Raw genomic sequence first — 20,710 nt, forward strand, 5'->3', positions numbered from 1 at the left:
GCTGAAGCTGGTCTCCAACTATGTCACCCAAGGAGGTTTTAATTCTCCCCAATGCAGCCACCACCATGTTGGTACACCCAAAACAATGAAATTGATAGGGTGACAAGCTCCGCCTGTTGGCTTCAGCCCACATATGGGCCAGACAGGCTCATACTGTCTCCTGTTATCAAACCTCCTTGGTCTGGGCAGTCCCAGAAATTATGCAGGCACCACTAATATCAGTGCTGGTGTACAGATAATTATTTGGGTAAGTAGGATCACATAGAAAAACATGACAGCAGATAAAGGCCATATTACCCATCCAGTCTGCCCATCCTCTGTAACCCCCAATTCTACCTGTTCCTAAGCGATCCCACATGCTTATCCCATGACTTTTTAAATTATGGAACAGTCCTCGACTCCACCACCTCCACCAGGAGGCCATTCCACGCCTCCACCACCCTTTCTGTGAAATAATACTTGCTTAGGTTACTCCTAAGCCTATTCCCTCTTAATTTTGTCATATGCCCCCTCATTCCAGAGCTCTCCTTCATTTGAAAAAGGCTCTCTTCCTGTACATAAATGCCTTTGAGATATTTAAACATTTCTATCATGTCACCTCTCTCCCTCCTCTCTTCCAGCATATACATGTTGAGGTTCATAAGCCTGTCCCTATAATTTTTGCATTCAAGACCGCTTACTAATTTCGTAGCCATACTCTGGACCGACTCCATCCTGTTTATATTTTTCCATAGGTGTGGTCTCCAGAACTGCATGAAGTACTCCAAATGGGGCCTCACCAGAGACTTATACAACGGCACTATCACCTCCTTTTTCCTGCTGGTCAAACCGAGCTTCTCATTTTCCCCCCCAAACCCACCTCCCCGCTCCCCCCGTTTTCTATTTCTGTTGATGGCTCTCTCATTCTCCCTGTCTCCTCAGCTCGAAACCTTGGGGTCATCTTTGACTCTTCTCTCTCCTTCTCTGCTCATATCCAGCAGATTGCCAAGACCTGTCGTTTCTTTCTTTACAACATCCGTAAAATCCGCCCCTTTCTTTCCGAGCACTCTACCAAAACCCTCATCCACACCCTTGTCACCTCTTGTTTAGACTACTGCAATCTGCTTCTTGCTGGCCTTTCACTTAGTCACCTCTCCCCTCTCCAGTCGGTTCAAAACTCTGCTGCCTGTCTTGTCTTCCGCCAGGGTCGCTTTACTCATACTACCCCTCTCCTCAAGACCCTTCACTGGCTCCCTATCCGTTTTCGCATCCTGTTCAAACTTCTTCTACTAACCTATAAATGTACTCACTCTGCTGCTCCCCAGTATCTCTCCACACTCGTCCTTCCCTACACCCCTTCCCGTGCACTCCGCTCCATGGATAAATCCTTCTTATCTGTTCCCTTCTCCACTACTGCCAACTCCAGACTTCGCGCCTCCTGTCTCGCTGCACCCTACGCCTGGAATAAACTTCCTGAGCCCCTACGTCTTGCCCCATCCTTGGCCACCTTTAAATCTAGACTTAAAGCCCACCTCTTTAACATTGCTTTTGACTCGTAACCACTTGTAACCACTCGCCTCCACCTACCCTCCTCTCTTCCTTCCCGTTCACATTAATTGATTTGATTTGCTTACTTTATTTTTTGTCTATTAGATTGTAAGCTCTTTGAGCAGGGACTGTCTTTCTTCTATGTTTGTGCAGCGCTGCGTACGCCTTGTAGCGCTATTGAAATGCTAAATAGTAGTAGTAGTAGTCATGCCTCTCTTTATGCACCCAAGCATCCTTCTGGATTTGGCCGTCGCTTTTTCTACCTGTTTGAAAGCTTTAAGGTTATCAGACACAATCACCCTCAAGTCCTGCTCTTCCTTCACACACTGAAGCACTTCACCCCCTATACTGTACCGTTCCCTCAGAGTTTTGCGACCTAAGTGCATGACCCTGCATTTTTTGGGATTAAACCTTAATTGCCAAATATCGGTCCATTCTTCTGGCTTCGCTAGGTCCTTCCTCATATTATTCACACCCTCCAGGGTGTCCACCCTGTTGCAGAGTTTAGTATCATCCGCAAAGAGACAAACCTTATCGGACAGCCCTTCCGCAATATTGCTCACAAAGGCGTTAAAAAGAGCCAACCCTAGGACCGATCCCTGCAGTACTCCACTGACGACATCCTTTTCTTCAGAGCAAGCTCCATTTACCACTACCCTCTGTCTCCTACCATTCAACCAATTTTTAACCCAATCAGTTACTCTAGGTCCCAAACCGAGGGCACTCAATTTATTTATCAGTCACCTGTACGGAACCGTGTCAAAGGCTTTGCTGAAATCCAAGTATACCACATCAAGCGCCCCTCCTACATCCAACTGTTTGGTCACCCAGTCGAAGAAGACAGTCAGATTCGTCTGACATGACCTGCCACTAGTGAAGTCATGCTGCCTCGGGTCGCGCATTCCATGTAGTTCAAGAAATGTCACAATCCTCCTCTTTAGAAGCGTTTCCATTAGCTTACTCACCACTGAGGTCAGACTGACAGGTCTGTAATTCCCAACCTCCTCCTTACTTCCACTCTTGTGCAAAGGAACCACATCCACCCTTCTCCAGTCCACCGGGACCACTCCAGTTTCTAAGGAAGCATTGAAGAGGTCCGTCATTGGAGCCAACAGAACTTCTCCGAGTTCCTTAAGCACCCTCGGGTGTATCCCGTCAGGCCCCATCGCTCTGTCTTTTAGTTTGGCAAGCCCCTCATGAACATAGTCCTCCATAAACGGGTCTTGGTCTACCATACATCCATCGCCCTAAGCCTTTGTTTTCTGCAGCCCTACCCCCGGTCTTTCATTCGTGAACACAGAGCTAAAATAATCGTTAAGCAGTTCAGCTGTATCCTTATCATCTTCCACATAGTTCTCTCCCTCAGCTTTGAGCCTCACAATGCTATTATGGCACTTCCTCTTGTCACTTACATATCTGAAAAAGGTCTTGTCCTCCAATAAAAGACTGTTCTTGCCCGGATAGCTATCCCAGTACCAGTTCTGAACATCAGTGATACCCAGATAACTTCTGAGGCTGATTGAAAACCTGGATGTCTAGTTCCAGTAACCAGATGTGGCTGAGCACTGAATATCAGGTTCTAAATCTGACTGCAGTGGTTAGCGTTTCCAAAAACACTGACCACTATGGGCTGAATATCCACCCATAGGTATTTTAGGAGATAGTGATTAAGGAATAGAAATAATTGGGCTCATGTATGTTAAGAACATAAGAATAGCCATATTGGGTCAGACCAATGGTTCATCTAGCCCAGTATACTGTTTCCAACAGTGGGCCAATCCAGGTCACAACTACCTGGCAGAAACTCAAATAGTAGCAACATTCCATTCTACTTATCCCAGGGTAAGCAGTAGCTTCCTTGTGTCAACTACCTGGCAGAAACTCAAATAGTAGTAACATTCCATTCTACTTATCCCAGGGTAAGCAGTAGCTTCCTTGTGTCTATCTCATTATACTCTGCCTTGTTAAAAGTGGAATAGAAATAAATCTTAACCTTAAGAACATAAGAATTGCCATACTGGATCAGATCGAGAGTCCACCTAGCACTTTATTCTGCTACCAACAGTGGCCAATCCAGGTTGCAAGTACCTGGCAGAATCCTAAAGCAGAGCTGGTGCTGCAGAATGAACACTGGGCCTTCAGAACTAGGACAACAGGAGTACTTTATTGATCAAAGACCCGACACGGGCCGTGTTTCGGCGCTGACAGATGCGCCTGCTTCAGGGGTCTAAATAAACATATAAATACATATATAAAAATGAAAATAAATACATATATAAACATTAATAATCGATATGATAAAACATAATGGACGCATTGCATTTAAATTCAAAAACAAACAATATGTCACAAATAAATGTATCAAATATGTCATCTGATATACAAAGAATAATGAAGAAACATTGGCATATTCTGGAGAACTTGGATTGTTTTAAGAACAAACATCTCACTGTAGCACATACACGAAACAGAAACATCAAGGAAATAGTTGCCCCCTCTGCCCTCCCCAATACAAGACCAACATCACAACTCTCAACTGGACATAAACCCTGTGGTGCATGCTCGGTATGTGCATCTTCAATGAGCACCAATACCTTTATACATCCAATCACAATGAAACACTATCCACTTAATCATTCCTCAGATTGCAACACAGAGGGTGTTGTATACCTAATTATGTGTCCTTGTCATCTAATATATATAGGAAAAACAATTCGCAAAGTCAAAACCAGAATGATAGAACATAGAAGTAGTATTAGGCGCAAGGATCTTTCTGCACCATTGGTAAATCATTGTATAGAACACTCTCACGAATTTGGTGAACTTCTTTTCTGTGTCCTCAAGGTAGTCTCAAAACCATGGAGAGGTGGAAACCTGGACTCTACTTTGCTTAAACAAGAACAAAGAGCCATTTTTGAGCTGAACACACTTTATCCAGCAGGATTAAATGCTGAATTGGATTTAGCTGTCTTCTCTTGACTATATATTTTATCCTCCTCTTTTTTTCCCGTTTGCACTGTCATCCCCTCATAAGGAGTTTCAATTTTTAGACATAAGTACATCTTATTACATATCCTTATATGTTCAAACTATCTATACACAATTCATTTGTTACGGAGCATCAAATTGGATATATTAATGGAAATAAAAGAAAAAAAAATACACAATAAATTGTCATATCTTCATAACCAATTTTACTAGATTTTAAAACAACACCTAATAAATATCAAACTAAGCTTAACTTTAGAAGCTTAAATTTCTAATTGTTTTTATTTTATTTTTTAACAATTATTTTATTATATTTAAATTAGATTTATTCACATCTACAAGCAAAAATCTTTCCTGGCTGTTCCAATGTATGTATAACTTAACCTAACTTATTGTAATTGTTATCAATTTATTACCAACATCTACAATATATTTTTTAAGAATCTTGAATTCGCCTGTTGTCTTAATGTATTTTAACGTAATGGTTGCCTTTTTATTATATCATTGTTCAATTTCATGTATTTGTTTTTTATTTGTAATTCAACACTTGTATTTAGAAATATACAATGTCCATATTATTCTATATTAATTATGACCGATTTTCTGATTAGCGAATGTAATATTTTCTGAATAATGTCTATACATCATACATCCATTTACATCATTTATACCGATACTCAGTATATCTATCTGTTCCCCTTTAAATCTCTCGATTAACAAAACATGACGTCATTACGCAAACGCTTCGCTCTAACCATCATTCACACTTGCGTGACTACATCATCACGTCTTTTAGATCTTGGCGCGCTTTTTTTCAAATATATAGGACTGGATAAGCGAGTGTCCCTTTTTGGTTTTTTAAACCCTTGTTTTCGAGAGAACTCATTTTCAATCGGGTGTAGCGCTTTTTAGCGCTTTCCGGATCAGAACACAGGAGATACTGCAAGCGCTATCTGCGTTCTTTTTATCATAAACGACCATCTCCCGGTGGTTTAAGGTAGGAGTTTTCCTCACTGACCCTTTATGCCCTTTCTTTACGCATTATGTATATCTAACATGGCTCCGAATACCTCTCAGTGATACTGCCTTATTTATATATAATTCTTTGTAATGCTAACTCAGCCTTTTATACATATTTTTCGTCTCAATTAATACAACCCCTCAGGTGAGCCAATACTAACATATTTGTGTTTTTTATCCACACACTTGATTATTTCTTACCCTCATCATTATACTTTTTATTATATAGGCAAACGCGCCTTGTCATCCGCACACTATTGCGGCAACATATCGGTAAGATTGCTTATTTCTCCCTATAACCATATACATGGTCTTTTACCTAAAGATATAGATAATGCACTCGATACAGTGAATATATTCACACTAAAAGCTTTAGGTTATATCTTTGGACACATACATTTCTAATAATGATCGTAGAGATTCATAAATTCACATTTTTTATATATATTTATTTATTTATCTATATATGTGGATGTATATGTATACACATGTTAGGATCTTTTACTGCTTTACATTGCTCTACAGGTTCTATATATGGATGTATATACATGTAAAGATCCTTTATTGTTTTATTAGCATTCTTTTATTTTACACATACAAACAGCCTTTAGGGCTATTTACATTAAACATTAAAACCAAATGTACTTTTCGAATTATAAAATGAAATTCATTTTTATATATATGATATTCATCTCATGATTACTCATTTCCTTTGGTTGCTTTATGTCTTGTATAACAATTTCCTTGATACATTTATTTGTGACATATTGTTTGTTTTTGAATTTAAATGCAATGCGTCCATTATGTTTTATCATATCGATTATTAATGTTTATATATGTATTTATTTTCATTTTTATATATGTATTTATATGTTTATTTAGACCCCTGAAGCAGGCGCATCTGTCAGCGCCGAAACACGGCCCGTGTCGGGTCTTTGATCAATAAAGTACTCCTGTTGTCCTAGTTCTGAAGGCCCAGTGTTGCTTTTTTCTTTGGACCTGTTTGCTTGTATACTGTAGTGCCCTCTTTGTCTGTATTGCTGCAGAATGAACCAAATGCTGGATTAAGGTTCCTGATGCCAACACTCATCAGAATCAAGAAAAAATATTGGTTGATATAGACTGTAAGACGGTGGCCATGGAACCTTAATTTTACCCCTAACCTTAAGTTGCCATGGCAGTGATTAATCTGTGGTATCTTAGTGGCCGCAGGTTAGTAACTCTCTTGGTATATGAAGAAAGAAACTTGTGATAAACCTGGTAAGCTGTGTTCTTTATTCCAGACAGGAACATTAGGCTGCTAACCTGTGGCCTGACATTCTGAGGAGCTGTCAAAGAGGTTGTCTGTGTTGTCTCTTCCTCCTGAAGAACCCCCAACCAGTCCTTGTTCTCAAAAATGACCCCCTCTAGACCTCATCCCCCATCAGCTCCCCCTCCTGACCAGTCCCAGCTTTCAAACAGGACCCCAAGATCAAGAGCATCCACCCATCAGGACCCCCTCCTGAATAAATCCCCAGATCAAGACCCTCTTTCCCTGATCAGGAGCCCCTCCTGAACAGCATCTCCCAGTTAAGACATCCCCCAATCAGATATCTCCCAGAACCCCATAAACAGAACCCTCCATGAAATACTCTGATTCCCAAAGAGATCTCCCAAATAGAACCCCCCCCCCCCCCCCCCAAGCATTCTCCTCCTTGAGCCTCTACTGGTAGTACCACAAGACTGCTATCACCATTTTGAACCCATTTTGAACCATTAGAGGCAGGATCAACTGATCCACCAGAGAAAAGTGAAGGTAGACCCAAAGGGGCTACGGCGGGTGTCGGGGGAGGGGAATGCTTGGAGGAGGCTTGATTGGGGATCTCTTTGTGAGTGTGGGTCTTTGGGGGGGTGGTTCTATTAAAGGAGGTCCTGATTGGGAGATCATATCTTGACCTGGAGGAGTCCTGTTTAGGGAGGGTGATATCTTGTTTGAGGAGAGGGGTTTTGATCTAGGGGTCCTGTTTTAGAGAAGGTTCTGTTTGAGAAGAGGGTCTGATTGGGGAGGGGATCTTAATCAGGGGGTGATCGGGGGGTTGGGTTCTGGAGTATGAACTGGTCAGGGGGATGGGGGAGTGTAGGTGGCCCCTTTAACTGGTTCCCAGGTGGAATAATATCATCAGCTTTTGGTGGAGGTATTTTTCCTGAAATAATGCAGCTTGTGATGTTCACTACAAGCCTTGTTATTACATTTATGATTCAAATTATTTTTATTAGTTATCCAAAAAAAACAACAACTAGAGAATACACATCAAAGAATGAAGAAGAATCCCCCCCACTCCAACCCACCCGAACCCCCCATCCCCATCCCCCATCCCACCAAACATAGTCAATGACATAATGGGTCACACATTCAATAATCTGCTATGGGCTTCTGGAGAAAATGTATTCCAAAATGTATTCCAGATACTCTGAAACTATAAACCATGAGAGAAAGCAATGTCCTTTACTGCAAGTTGTTCCATCTTTAGGAGAGTAGTCATATAAGAACACCACTGTTGAAGGGTTGGGGTGCAGGCAATGGTGTGCTGGAGCAGGCTCTCACAGGCTTGCAAGAGCCGGTTGTTAAGTTTTTAAGAATTTTGGGAGCCGGTTGTTAAAGTAGGGCCCTCCATGGCTACTTTAACAACTGGCTCCCATAATGTGGGCTTGGGCCCCCTGCTGAATTCTCTTTTACTTTGCTGGTGGGGATGCTGAGCCCTGCCAGCCAAGTAAATAGACTGCTGCTGCTCCCAGCTTCTTGTTTCCAGCTCTGAGCAGCAGGCTAGGACTTCTCCAGCATGTGTGAGAAGTTTCAGCATGCTGCTCAGAGCAAGACATTGGGAGTGGTGGCAGTCCATTTATTGGTTGCCAGCAAAGGTATGCCTAGCATGCCTGCACGAAAGAAGGAAGGAGAGAGAGGCAAGTGTTGCTCCCCCCACCCCCACCCGGCCACTCCTGGCCCTTCCAACTGCAGAGCTGGCTACGTCTGGAGAAAGAGCCTGTTGTTAAAAATTTACCAGCACACCCCTGGGTGCAGGGAGAGAGCCAAAACACAAAGATTGATTTATTTGCCATGAGTACTGTTCTTTTCACAAAACCCTTCATACCCTTTGGCACTGGTAGAGAAAAGGTTGCACAGTAACAAAGGGCCAAGATGCACTCCACAAGTCCAAAGGGAGGACACAGCCACCAATAGCCAGTGCTAAAAACCAAGAGGACAACTCCAAAACATATGTCCTAGTGAAACCTCAGTATCATGGCATTCCAGACACTCACCAGTAGATGTAATACCCGTGCAATGCACCCTTTGTGAAGTCACATAAATGCAGAGTGCAAATTTATACTGTAATTCCCAATAACAGACACTCTTTGTCATGTGTCGAATATCTAGAACAGATAGATCCGTACTCCAGACTGCAGCAAGTTGTTTTTACATTTATATGTAAATAGTTTGTTTTGCATACATTTGTATGTTTTACATCTCATTAGTTGTGAAAAACCAAAAATGCCAAAGAACAATCCCACATCTAAAAGCCCAGCTTCAAATTAAAAAACTGTGGAACTCTATACAACTTTACAAAATAATGAAAAATAAAAATAAATTGTCTCCATAATAACACAACATTTTTTATATATACATTCATGTAGAGACTAACAGGAGGAAAATAGCCTCAGTAGTCACAGGTTGTTTGATATGGAATTCAAACGTTTGTTAAATCCACTCCATCAGGAGGACCACAGCAGATCGTTAACCAAGACCAATCTTTGGCAAAAACTTCCTGAAATTTTTAAAAATTTCAACACATATATCAAAATGTTCTCAAATGTCTTCCAAAATCAAAATGTGTACACACTCAGCAGAGTAAGATCTCATAACTTTACAACACTTAGCTTTGAGAGTGCTGCATCTCAGACCCGATCCCAACAGGGACCCGTTTCACCAATGCTGGCTTCTTCAGGGGAAACTAGGGTCATAATAAGCTGCACAAAAACAAAAGGAAGAGAAATAAATAAAGAAGTAGGTGTATAAATATTCATGTTCCAACTCCTAAGGAGGAGTAAGTGTTGCTTAGGATCGTTGGGATCGAGTCTGAGACGGACCACTCTCAAAGCTAAGTGCCGTAAAGTTATGAGATCTTACTCTGCTGAGTGTGTATAGAATTTGATGTTTTGCTGATAAAGGCAAGATTTAGAAGTTATTTGAACACATTTTGATTTTGGAAGACACTTAAGAACATTTTGATATATGTGTTATCAATAGAAATCAAATAAAATAAAACATGGAAAAGAAAATAAGATGATACCTTTTTTATTGGACATAACTTAGTACATTTCTTGATTAGCTTTCGAAGGTTGCCCTTCTTCGTCAGATCGGAAATAAGCAAATGTGCTAGCTGACAGTGTATATAAGTGAAAACATTCAAGCATTACTATGACAGTCTGACAGGGCGGGAGGATGGGGGTGGGTCGGAGGTATGCATGGGGACATCAAAGCATATCATTGATATTCTAACAGGATGGGTGTGGATATATGTGTTGAAACTTGCATTAGTGCCCTTTAACACGTGGTAGGGGGCAAATAATGTATGTTCTAGCCGTACTGCAGTTTGATAACTATCCCTCCTTAATAGTCACAATCCTGTTTCTATAGTGGTGAGCTTTTAAATGCACAAACATGATAGACAGATATGCAGATTGGCAGTGTTCTATAACGTCACATTAAATGAAATTAACTTGAACTCATTGTTCATTTATGCCACAATGTGCTCTAAGCAAACGTTTAATATGAAAAAAGTAAATATTAGCATCTCTGGCAAAATTACATTTGTTTGCAAATTTACAGTGGATTGTTTGAAAAGAAAATCTCACATTGCATTCACCTTCAAGTTTCACAAAGTTTCAAAATAAAATAGAGGTACAGACAGACATACTTTTAAACATGAGCTTACTAAAACTTTACAGACTTTTGGATTGATCAGAATTTGCAGAATGTTTATTGATGTGTGCAAGTTTTCACTAGATACATAGGGGTGGCATTGTTACTAATGCAGCCTCAGCCCCTTCACAGTGCCCGTAACCACTGTTCCCTCTAAGCTGAGTGGGAGTCCTCCACATACAATCCTGCCAGTGGGGGGTGCTGTTTCTCTATCACATGTTCACTGGTGAGGGACAGGCAAGCTCTGCAGGACTCCAGGGAAGCTATCTGTTACTAGTGACTGAAAACCCAATATTAAAGCACCACCCTTCACTAGCAGCTATGCAGTTGGAAGGGTGGTGCTTGCTCAGCTTAGACTTGTTCAACTTAGAGGGAACAGTTCCCATAAATACCAATCTCACTGGAAGATTCAGCCATGCAAGCATTCCTTACTCTATGAAACTAGAATAAGAAGATAAGAGAGAGAAAAAAGTTACCTACATTCAAAATGCATTATTTTAAAAATACAAAGATTTTTATCTTGATGGTTTGATTGCTGATTTTATGAGAGAAAATGGACAATTAAAAAATCTCATCCCCACAGATCACAATTCAGGTATATATGATATGCAATATGGATACAGTCCAAGGTAATTAATCTTAATATGTCTTTGGATGTGTTCCAAAAATGTAATATTTAGTGCATTGTGCCAAATATGTAATAGCAATGAATAATTATGTGGATTTAAGATAACACAATTTTGTTTTATTAATTTATCATAGCCATTTCCACCATGAATCATCAGTTAACACATGTGCATGAACTGGCAGATTACTTCTGTAACTATTTTTCTTCTCTGATCATCCTCATTGAACAAAAGTGCCTCCTTTCCTCTCCAGATGCTTTTAGGAGTGTGCACTTTCTTTGGTCATCTTTCACTTTTGTGGTCTTTAATAAAGTGCGCTAGAGTTTTTAACTCACATTAAAAATCAGCTGGTACTAGACGCTGAGATGTCCATTATATTCCTATGGGCACCTCAGTGTTTAGAACCAGCTGATTGTGAGCACGAGCTAAAAACGTTAGCACACCTTAGTAAAATACCCCCTTTGTCTGGTTCCTTTTGTGGGGGAGGGTTAATTTTATTCACTATTCTTTTTTTATTATTTCTAATAATTCGTTATTTAATTTCTAATATTTTTTATTTATAATTTTCCAAGATTATTATCCCTTATTGGAACAGACATTTTACTTATTTAGTTCTCCACTTGGAGAGGGGACTCCAAAATTTAAAATGTTCTAGAAAGACACATTAGTAACAGTTTGATATCTCAAAAAAACTGCCAGTCAAATTGAACCACAAAATACACAACAAATACCCTGAAATTTACTGCTACCTTTAGAAGGACAATGCAAAAGAGATGAAGTCCCCATCTGCTATAACCTGGGTTTGAGCAATCAAAATAGCTTCTTCTTCTTCTTTTGTTCCTTATGGACCACATCTAGAAACATCAAAAAAAGGTATCCATCTAAATTTAAAGATTGTTTTAATTAGCCATTCCTTATCAACATCAAGGGCTAACTTAGCAATCTGCATTTTTAAGGAACTTTTAACACCTCCAGCAAATAAATATTATACGTATCATATACACATACCAAAATCATTTTTAGAAAATTAATCAGGCACATATTTCTGTTCCTGACCACATTCTCTGAAGTCTCAAGCATACTGTGCAAAGTGACATCATCATTCAGCATCAGAAATGGCTAGATTCTGATCTCTTTAGAACAGTGTTCTTTAATGCAAGGCTTGGTGCCCAATGAAGGCCCCTGGAGACCTCTGAGGTGGCCTCATCATCATCCTGGCTTTTTTTCTGCTACTCTTTGCCTGTCTACCCAATGTTATGACAGAAAGTTAAAAGTGGATGAGAGGGGAAAACGCATGCTTGAAGGACAAGGCATTTCTCAACAGACAAAGAAAATATATTTGGAAATGCTCACCTCCTTGAGGATATCCTCAATAAAAAGTCTGAAACAGGCTGGTGGAGTAGACGTCATTGACACATTGATCACCGGTGTCACGGCCTCACACAGGGAAGATATTTGGTGGCTCTCCTTTAGCTTATTTGGATCCAAAGTGGCCCTGTCTTAAAAATTAATGAAGACCACTGTTTTAATCTCTTTTCCTACAGTTTAGTTTCTTTTCCCCTCTGCCACTTGTGTTTCATTGAAGAAAATTCTGGAAAATCTATCTTCAAAGTAATGAAAGTTAAATTATATGGCCCATAATTGAAACTTGCATTTTCGCAGTGACCTCCCATAACATTTCAAAATTAAAAGATATAGGCCACTTTAAAGTTATCCATCCCAATTCACCATCTAAGAGCAAAAGGGAGCCCAATGCTCCATCCCAATGCTCCATCCACCACAATCAAGATGAGATTAAGCCTCACCAACTAACACCAAGGATATTTCTACCATACCAGTATCAGCCCTGAAAAACAGTGATGACCACCAGCTTCCTCACTACTGTTCCATTGTTCTCTCCTCCAATTGTATGTTGTATTCTTCCAACAGGCACACTTGGAGCAGCTCGCTCCTCCAGGGTTTAAATACCTAACACGCTTTGCTGCATAGATCCCTAAGTATAGGTAATTAACTCTCATAGTTAATATTGCTGAATCCCTATTCTTTACCAGTCTTGAAGTAGAACTATTTTATCTTAAAATTGCACATCAGTCACAGCTGATTAGATTTAATAAGGCTTTTGACAATAAAACAGGGAAATAATTAATTTACCCTAATACATATATCATATGAACAGTGTTCATATATGTATTAGGCACAGTGTCCCCAGATTATCATACCTAGTATTTTGTATAATTAGTTTAACCCCTGCAAATGTTAGCAAATCCCTGACTTGTGGAAAAATCTGTGTCCTGCAAGCCATAAAAACATTACTGCAGTACTAACAGTGCCTGTACTATTAACTAGATAATATGAATTGGTAGACCATCATCCAGACACAAATTAAAGTGTACAGCTTGCCAGCTTTAGGCCTGAAGTCTCATACTGGCAGCATATTAGTATGGAGTAAGAAAATTTGAAATCCAGGAAAAAGATTGGTGTCAGGAAGGAAGGAACGTGAAATCTCATAAATGCTAAGTTGGAAGCCAAAGTGCCCTTGGGCTTGGGCACAACATGGTGGCAGGTGGCAACTGATAGAAGGGATCACCCTGTCCCCTTCCTGGCATGTGCTGCAATTAGTCCCACGCTAGTCAGACATTGCAGTGTTGTGGCACTTGTCAGGAAGGGGGTTCTGCCTACACCACTAGACAGAGCTTTAAAAGCGAAGCAGTAACCCTTGGGAGTTCCTTTTCCTAGGTGCTGAAGACACGATCCTCCTGTTGATGCATTGCCAGATAGGCACGAACTGGCACACTTCAGCCAGCACTTCCAGACTGACTGAGATTGCTGACAGAGATCGCTCCATAGTGAGACCACACTGAGCAGGCGGGGAGCCTGAGAAAATGCCTAAGAGCTTCTAAGGATCAAACATGAAGCACAAGCTGCTGTGAGCACAATGGGATCCGAAGGACTGTGCCTCTATTGGAGATCCTTTTGCTGGTAGGAAAAGAAGCATGGAAAGGAAAAGCAACAGAGGAGTATGCCTTGCTAAGTAGACTGGCTAGACTGGCACAGAGAAGAGTTATCAGCACATGGTGAGTCTGCAGTTTTGTATGCTGCTGCTGACCTCTCCTCAGACCCTGACCCAGTCCCCCACTGAAATTACCATTGAAGATCCAGTCAGTGCTGTGACCCTGCCCATAGCCAAACACTCCAGGAAACCTGGGGTTAGGTTTACCATATTTGCAGACACAAAAAGAGAACACAAAAAATAAAATGATGCCCCACCCTTGCCCACCTAAGACTCACCCTCTGCCCTGACCAGCCTGCCCCCAGCCCCACACCGCATCCTGCCACACAGTCACCTTGACCCCCTAAGAAAGCCAGATTCCATAAGCAGTGAAAATACTGGTAAAAGTAACAGAAATGCATTTTCCCATATTCTGCTAAATACAAAATTAGAAAATATGTGCATTTTCAAAAAAGCAAGCATCCATGAGCAGCAGGTCCCCCTTTCCTTTCCTTTCCTTCTCATTCAAGAGCAGCTTGACCCCATCTCTTCTCCTTACATCCCCTTCTATCCATGCATTCCCTCTTTTCTCTTCCCGTCTCCCTTCCCTTCCCTCCATGTACAGCATGTACCCCTCTTCTCCCCCTTCCCTTCCATCCATGTGCAGCTTGTCCACTTCTCTCCCTAACATCCATGTGCAGCTTCCCCATTCTCACCATCCCATCCATAAGCAGCTTGCCCCCTTCTCCCCTTCCCATCCATGTGCAGCTCTTGTCCTCTTTTCTCCCTTCCATCCATGAGCAGCTTGTCCACTTCTCTCCATCCCATCCATGTGTAGCATATCATCCCCCCTTCTCCTCCCATCCATATGCAGCATGTCACCTCCCCTCCCATCCCATCCCATCCATGTGTAACATATTGTCCCCCCTCCCCTCCCCTCCCCTCCCCTTCCCTGGCCTACCTGACAGCCCCAGTAGTCTAAGCACATCTTCAGGGGAGGAAAGAACCCCACTCTTTCCTGCTCACTGTCGCCGCATCTTTAAAATGGCTATTGAGATTTCAAGCAGTAACCTCCCAAGACTTCCATGGAATTCTCGCAAGGCTGCTGTTTGAAGTCTCAGCAGCCATTTTAAAGAAGCAGCAGCAACGGGCTACTAGACCACCAGGGTGCTTTACAGTAGGTTCAAGGAGGGGAAAGAGAAGGTCCACCCACCAGCCAGCTAGCCAGTCCATCCATCCACCCGCCAACCAGTCAGCCCATCTGTCTGTCAGCCAGCCCATCCATCCAGAAACCTGGACAAATGGGCAGGCTGGTAAAAACTTCTCTGACCCCTGACAGTCCCCTGAAAAAGAGGATATGTCCGGGGGGAAACCCACAGACAGATGCAGCTACCTCCACAACTCCAGCTTCCACCCTTCACATACAAAAAGATCCATTATTTACAGCCAAGCCACAAGATACCACCGTATCTGCTCGGACCCAGAGGATAGAGACAGACACCTTGAAACCCTGACTGCATCCTTCAAACAGAAAGGCTACAACCCCAGAATAATCTCCAAGAATATTGGCTCCTCCCTCAAAACACCCAGGGAAAATCTGCTACAGTACAAAGAAAAAAAAGCCACAGACAGAATTCCCATTGTAGTGACATACAACCCAGAGCTGGAGAAACTGAGGAAAATCATAAGAGACCTAAAGCTGCTACTCCAGGAAGATGAATTACTGAAAGAGATATTGCCATCCCCACCAGTGCTGGCCTTCCGACAGCCACCAAACTTAAAACAAGCTGATCAGAAGTAAACTCCCAACACAGACGGAAAAAGAAAAGGGCACGTTTCCCTGTAACACATCCAGCTGCAAACTATGCCAAAACATTTCACAAGACCCCACAGTCATTCACAAGGGAAAAATATTCAACATAAAGGACTATTTTACATGCTCATCTTCCAATGTGGTATATATCATTCAGTGTAAAAAATGTAACAAAGGATGCTATATTGGAGAAACAGGCCAGATGCTTAAGACAAGATTCAATCTGCACAGACATCACATGAAAATAGCTGGTGCCAGTCAAGCCCCCACCCCTGTGGGCCAACACTTTACAAGACCAGAACACTGCACCAGTGATTTCACAGTAAGAATACTGAAAGGTAATTTTAAAACAATACAGGAACGTAAGACCTTTGAAATAGGAATGATTGAATATTTTGACACCCAACAAACAGGACTTAATAAGGATCTAGGTTTTCTAACCCATTATAAACCATAAAGCTATATTTCTCTGTTTATTTCTCTGTTTATTACCTCCTCTCACCTATCAACACCCATCCTGTTAGAATATCAATAAAATGCTTTGATGTCCCCATGCATACCCCCACCCTCCCACTCTGTCAGACTGTCAAAGTAATGCTTTGATGTTTCTCTTATATATACTATCTGCTACCACATTTGCTTATTTCTGATCTGACGACGAAGGGCAACCTTCGAAAGCTAATCAAGAAAAGTATTAAGTTATGTCCAATAAAAAAGGTATCATCTTATTTTCTTTTCCATGTTTTATTTTGTTTGATTTCTATTGATAACCTTTCAAAAAGGTAAACATAGGAAGTCAAATATGTTAGCGTTTAACTTTAAAAAAGGAAGCTATGATAAAATTAGAAAAACGGTAAAAGAAAAACGTACAGGAGCGACTGAGAAGGTAAGAAACTTACAACAGGTGTGGATGCTGTTCAAAAACACCGTCCTGGAGGCCCAGGCCAAACATATTCCACGTATCAGAAAAGGAGGATGGAAAACCAAACGACAGCCGGCGTGGTTAAAAAGTGAGATAAAGGAGGCTATTGGCGCTAAAAAGGAATCCTTCAGAAAATGGAAGAAGGAACCGAATGAGGAAAATAAGAAGCGGCATAAGGAATGTCAAGTCAGATGCAAAGCGCTGATAAGCAAGGCAAAGAGAGTGGCCTAGTGGTTAGGGTGGTGGACTTTGGTCCTGGGGAACTGAGGAATTGAGTTTGATTCCCAGCACAGGCAGCTCCTTGTGACTCTGGGCAAGTCACTTAACCCTCCATTGCCTGCTGCATTGAGCCTGCCATGAGTGGGAAAGCACGGGGTACAAATGTAACAAAAATAAAATAAAGAGGGATTTTGAAAGAAAGAGCGTTAGAGGCAAAAACTGATAGTAAATTTTTAGATACATTAAATGCAGGAAACCCGCAAAAGAATCGGTTGGCCTTCTGGATGACCGGGGTGTAAAAGGGGCAATCAAGGAAGACAAAGAAATAGCAGAAAAACTAAATGAGTTCTTTGCTTCTGTCTTCACTGAGGAAGATTTGGGTAGGATACCGGTGCCGGACAGGGTATTCGTAGCTGAAGAGTTGGAAAAATTTATTGAAATATCTGTAAATCTGGAAGATGTAATGAAGCAGTTCTGCAAACTGAAGAGTAGCAAATCTCCTGGACCGGATGGTATTCAACCTAGGGTACTGTTACAAACAAAAATATTTACATATGTGTTGCCAGAAAAACATACAGGGGGCTCTATCTACTGTTGTTATTACAACTAGTTCCTAATAATTTTCATTTGCTTTAATTTATATTTATATTTCAGAGGAGGAAAGACCCCAGAGACCTCTACTGTTTTCAAACTGCATGCACATTGGCTGTACTGCTGCACTCTTGTAAGCAGCCCACTCTCATCGGTCTTAAAAACTCCTGTTTTTTTCATTCAAAAATTTTAAGTCAATTTGTGCAACAAAAACATTTCAAAAGGACACCATGACAATGCATCACTTAACTTATTGTGCCTGGGAGGTCAGAGTTGATATTCACCATGGTTTAAATGGTAGTTTAGTTTATTGTAACTTAATAAGTTCCTTTCATACAATCAAAGTGGTTCACAATAAAATTATCAAAGCATAAAACAATAAGAAAAGAACTCCAACTTAAACGGTTAAAGAGAAATTAGCAAAAGCCATAAAATAGAGAAAAAAGTAAAATAAGATAAGGAGCCCAAAAATGATTTGAAGGAGAAGAAAGCAGAGTGACCAGTAGCCTCGTCTAGTATGTGTTAGTGTAGGAGCCTCTCCTGCCTGTTTAAGCCATATTGGATAGCTACCCATTTATTTTTAAGTATACTAATCATGAAGCTAGTAGTCCCATGAATATTTTGTATCAATGGGAATGCAAGTATAATTTTAAAGGGAAACCTCACACAGGGTTTCCCTGTAAAAATCAAGCCAGCAGAAAGTTAGCAGCTACATAGCATCCATAAATATCCACATGTTCAAAGAACCTTCAAAAAAAAGGTTTAGTGTGTATTTTCCTTTCCCAGGACTAGTCTTACCCTTTCTGTGCTCTATTTTGGATATAGGTAAGTATCCACCCAGTGAACAACATCTGCACTTTTTTTTTCAAATATATATTTAGTGGTGGAGAGGGAGACCAACTTTCAGTGGAAATGTTTCCATGTTTGAACAGCTACTCATTGAAATTACCCTCTTAATTGTTATTTAACATCAGATTGCAGGTCTTCTTTTGATAATTTTTTTTTGCTTATGTGTATTGCTATGCAAACAATGTACAAAGTGACCTCTCTTTGGACATTGAACACTAACTGTATACACACTGATTTTCTGCAGATTAACATTGACTTCAAAACCAGGGACACCATTTCAAAGAATATCTCACAGCCAACTGTAGCCTGTTTCGATGAAGCTCAAAAAATCATTCTACGTCTAATGGCCAAAGACTCTTTCCCTCGTTTCCTAAGGTCTGATGCCTACAAAGAACTTAGAGAGAAGCAGCAAAATGGTAACCAGAAGAGATGGCTCTCATTTTTGTGAAAGCTAAAGAAGAGAAAGAAGAAAGGAAATATCTATAACTACAAGTAGATTGTTTTCCTATTTATGTGGGCTGTTCAGACTGGATCTGCTCCAGTTCACTGAAATTTTACTTCAGATTTCAAAGTAAATATCAAAATTATGATCCTAATTAAGGGCCTTATGCACCAACGAGCATCAGTGCCCAGTAATTTGTGTTAATTTGAGTTAAAGTCATATTTAGTGAATAGGCTTTATTGAAGACAAATGGTCTTGCTTTAACATGTGGTATTAAACTACATTAGTGTTAGTGTACTATCGATAGATAGATGTATACATTTCTATATCATCTCAAAGGCATAAACCCAGTTTACGTGGGTGAAGTTTCCTTCTTTTTTCCAAATACAAACCCTTTTCTTATTGTTCAAAGCACAGTTACTATAGAGTAACAGGTCATAATCTTCATTATAGACTGCGGTGTCCAATGATTCAGGGGCTGGTTTACTAAAGTGTGGTACTTTTTCACTTATTGCATGTTTACTGCAAAAATTAACATGCAGTAAGTGTAAAACTTGTGTGGTAAATGAAGGAGGTATGCTCACCAGGCACCACATTACATGCTTGGGCCAATAGTATAGGCTATCAATGTTATGGGCTCAGGTATGTTAACAGCTCAAGGTTCTAAATGTTAGAATGACAGCTGGCTGGGTTTGTGCAACCATATCGTGACCCCCCCCCCCCCCCCCTCAACATAACCCAAACCCTCCCTCAACATCAACCCAACCCTAGACACATCACCTGATCCTTCCCGATACCAACTCAACCTCCTGACAAGAACAGCATTAGCGCACGGCAGCCACTAGCATGGCTTAGTAAATGGGGGGGGGGGGGGTAAATCATTTGCGTACATGTTAACCCATGAATTAAAAAGTTCTTAAGTGCATTAGTTTTTTTTTTATAATCATTAAAAATAAGTGTGTCAAACGAACTGAAAAAATATATGAAAATTGGGGAAATGGTTCAACAATGATATTAAAATGAACTTAACGATGATTTAATTTACATCCTTCTGTATACAATTTAAAATTCTTACTCTTGCTCACAAGGTTCTATACTCTGGGATTCCCTCTTGCCTTTCCTCGCTTATCTCCCTGAATACCCCTTCCGGGCCGCTACTCTCTGCTCCCACTGTTCCTGTCTGGAATCTACTCATCATTCTGTTTTGTTTTGTTCTTTTTTGTACTGCACCCTATCTTTGGAACACCCTTCCAGTTGACCTTTGCTATGAGCCCTCTTTTCCCCATTTTCGGGATCTTCTCACCTCTTTACCCAAGTATTCCCTTTTCTTCTGGCTGCTTGACTTTGATTTAATCTGATTTTGTCAGGCTGCCCGCCATTGGAAGAGAACAGAACTTTTTTTATTCTCTCCTTCCTTTTCTTCCTTCCAATGCTTTCCTTGTGTCTCTTGTTTATGGAGTTCCTTTCTCTTTTCGGATTAGTTTTGTTTTGTATATGGCTCTGATTCTTGACTCGAAGGTCAGTATATCAAGCCTTTTTATAATAATAATCTTTATCAGGTAAATAATAAGAATATCAAAATAGTATGTGTGCTTTAATGTGGTTCACATGTAGACATTCCAGGTGGTATAGTTTGTGAAGAGTGGGGTCAGAATTGCAATATATTTGAATATTTTATAATATGCATGGCCGCACACAAAGATGCTCCAAGATAAATTGAAAGCAGCACTCAAGACCTGATTGTTTTAGCAGGCTTTTCAAGGGGGA

General features: G+C 40.7%; 1 protein-coding gene across 1 annotated transcript in view; it reads left to right on the forward strand.

The window, feature by feature from the left end:
- Positions 1–18,949, forward strand: part of RGS21 (regulator of G protein signaling 21) — a 43,566-nt gene extending 24,617 nt beyond the window's left edge. Inside the window, exon 4 of the mRNA XM_030206758.1 lies at positions 18,746–18,949. Within this exon, the coding sequence (XP_030062618.1) occupies positions 18,746–18,949 (204 nt within the window). The remainder of the gene's footprint in view (positions 1–18,745) is intronic.
- Positions 18,950–20,710: the final 1,761 nt, after the last annotated feature.

The sequence above is a fragment of the Microcaecilia unicolor genome, chromosome 6, assembly GCF_901765095.1.
Source record: "Microcaecilia unicolor chromosome 6, aMicUni1.1, whole genome shotgun sequence".
Taxonomy (NCBI): Eukaryota; Metazoa; Chordata; class Amphibia; order Gymnophiona; family Siphonopidae; genus Microcaecilia; species Microcaecilia unicolor.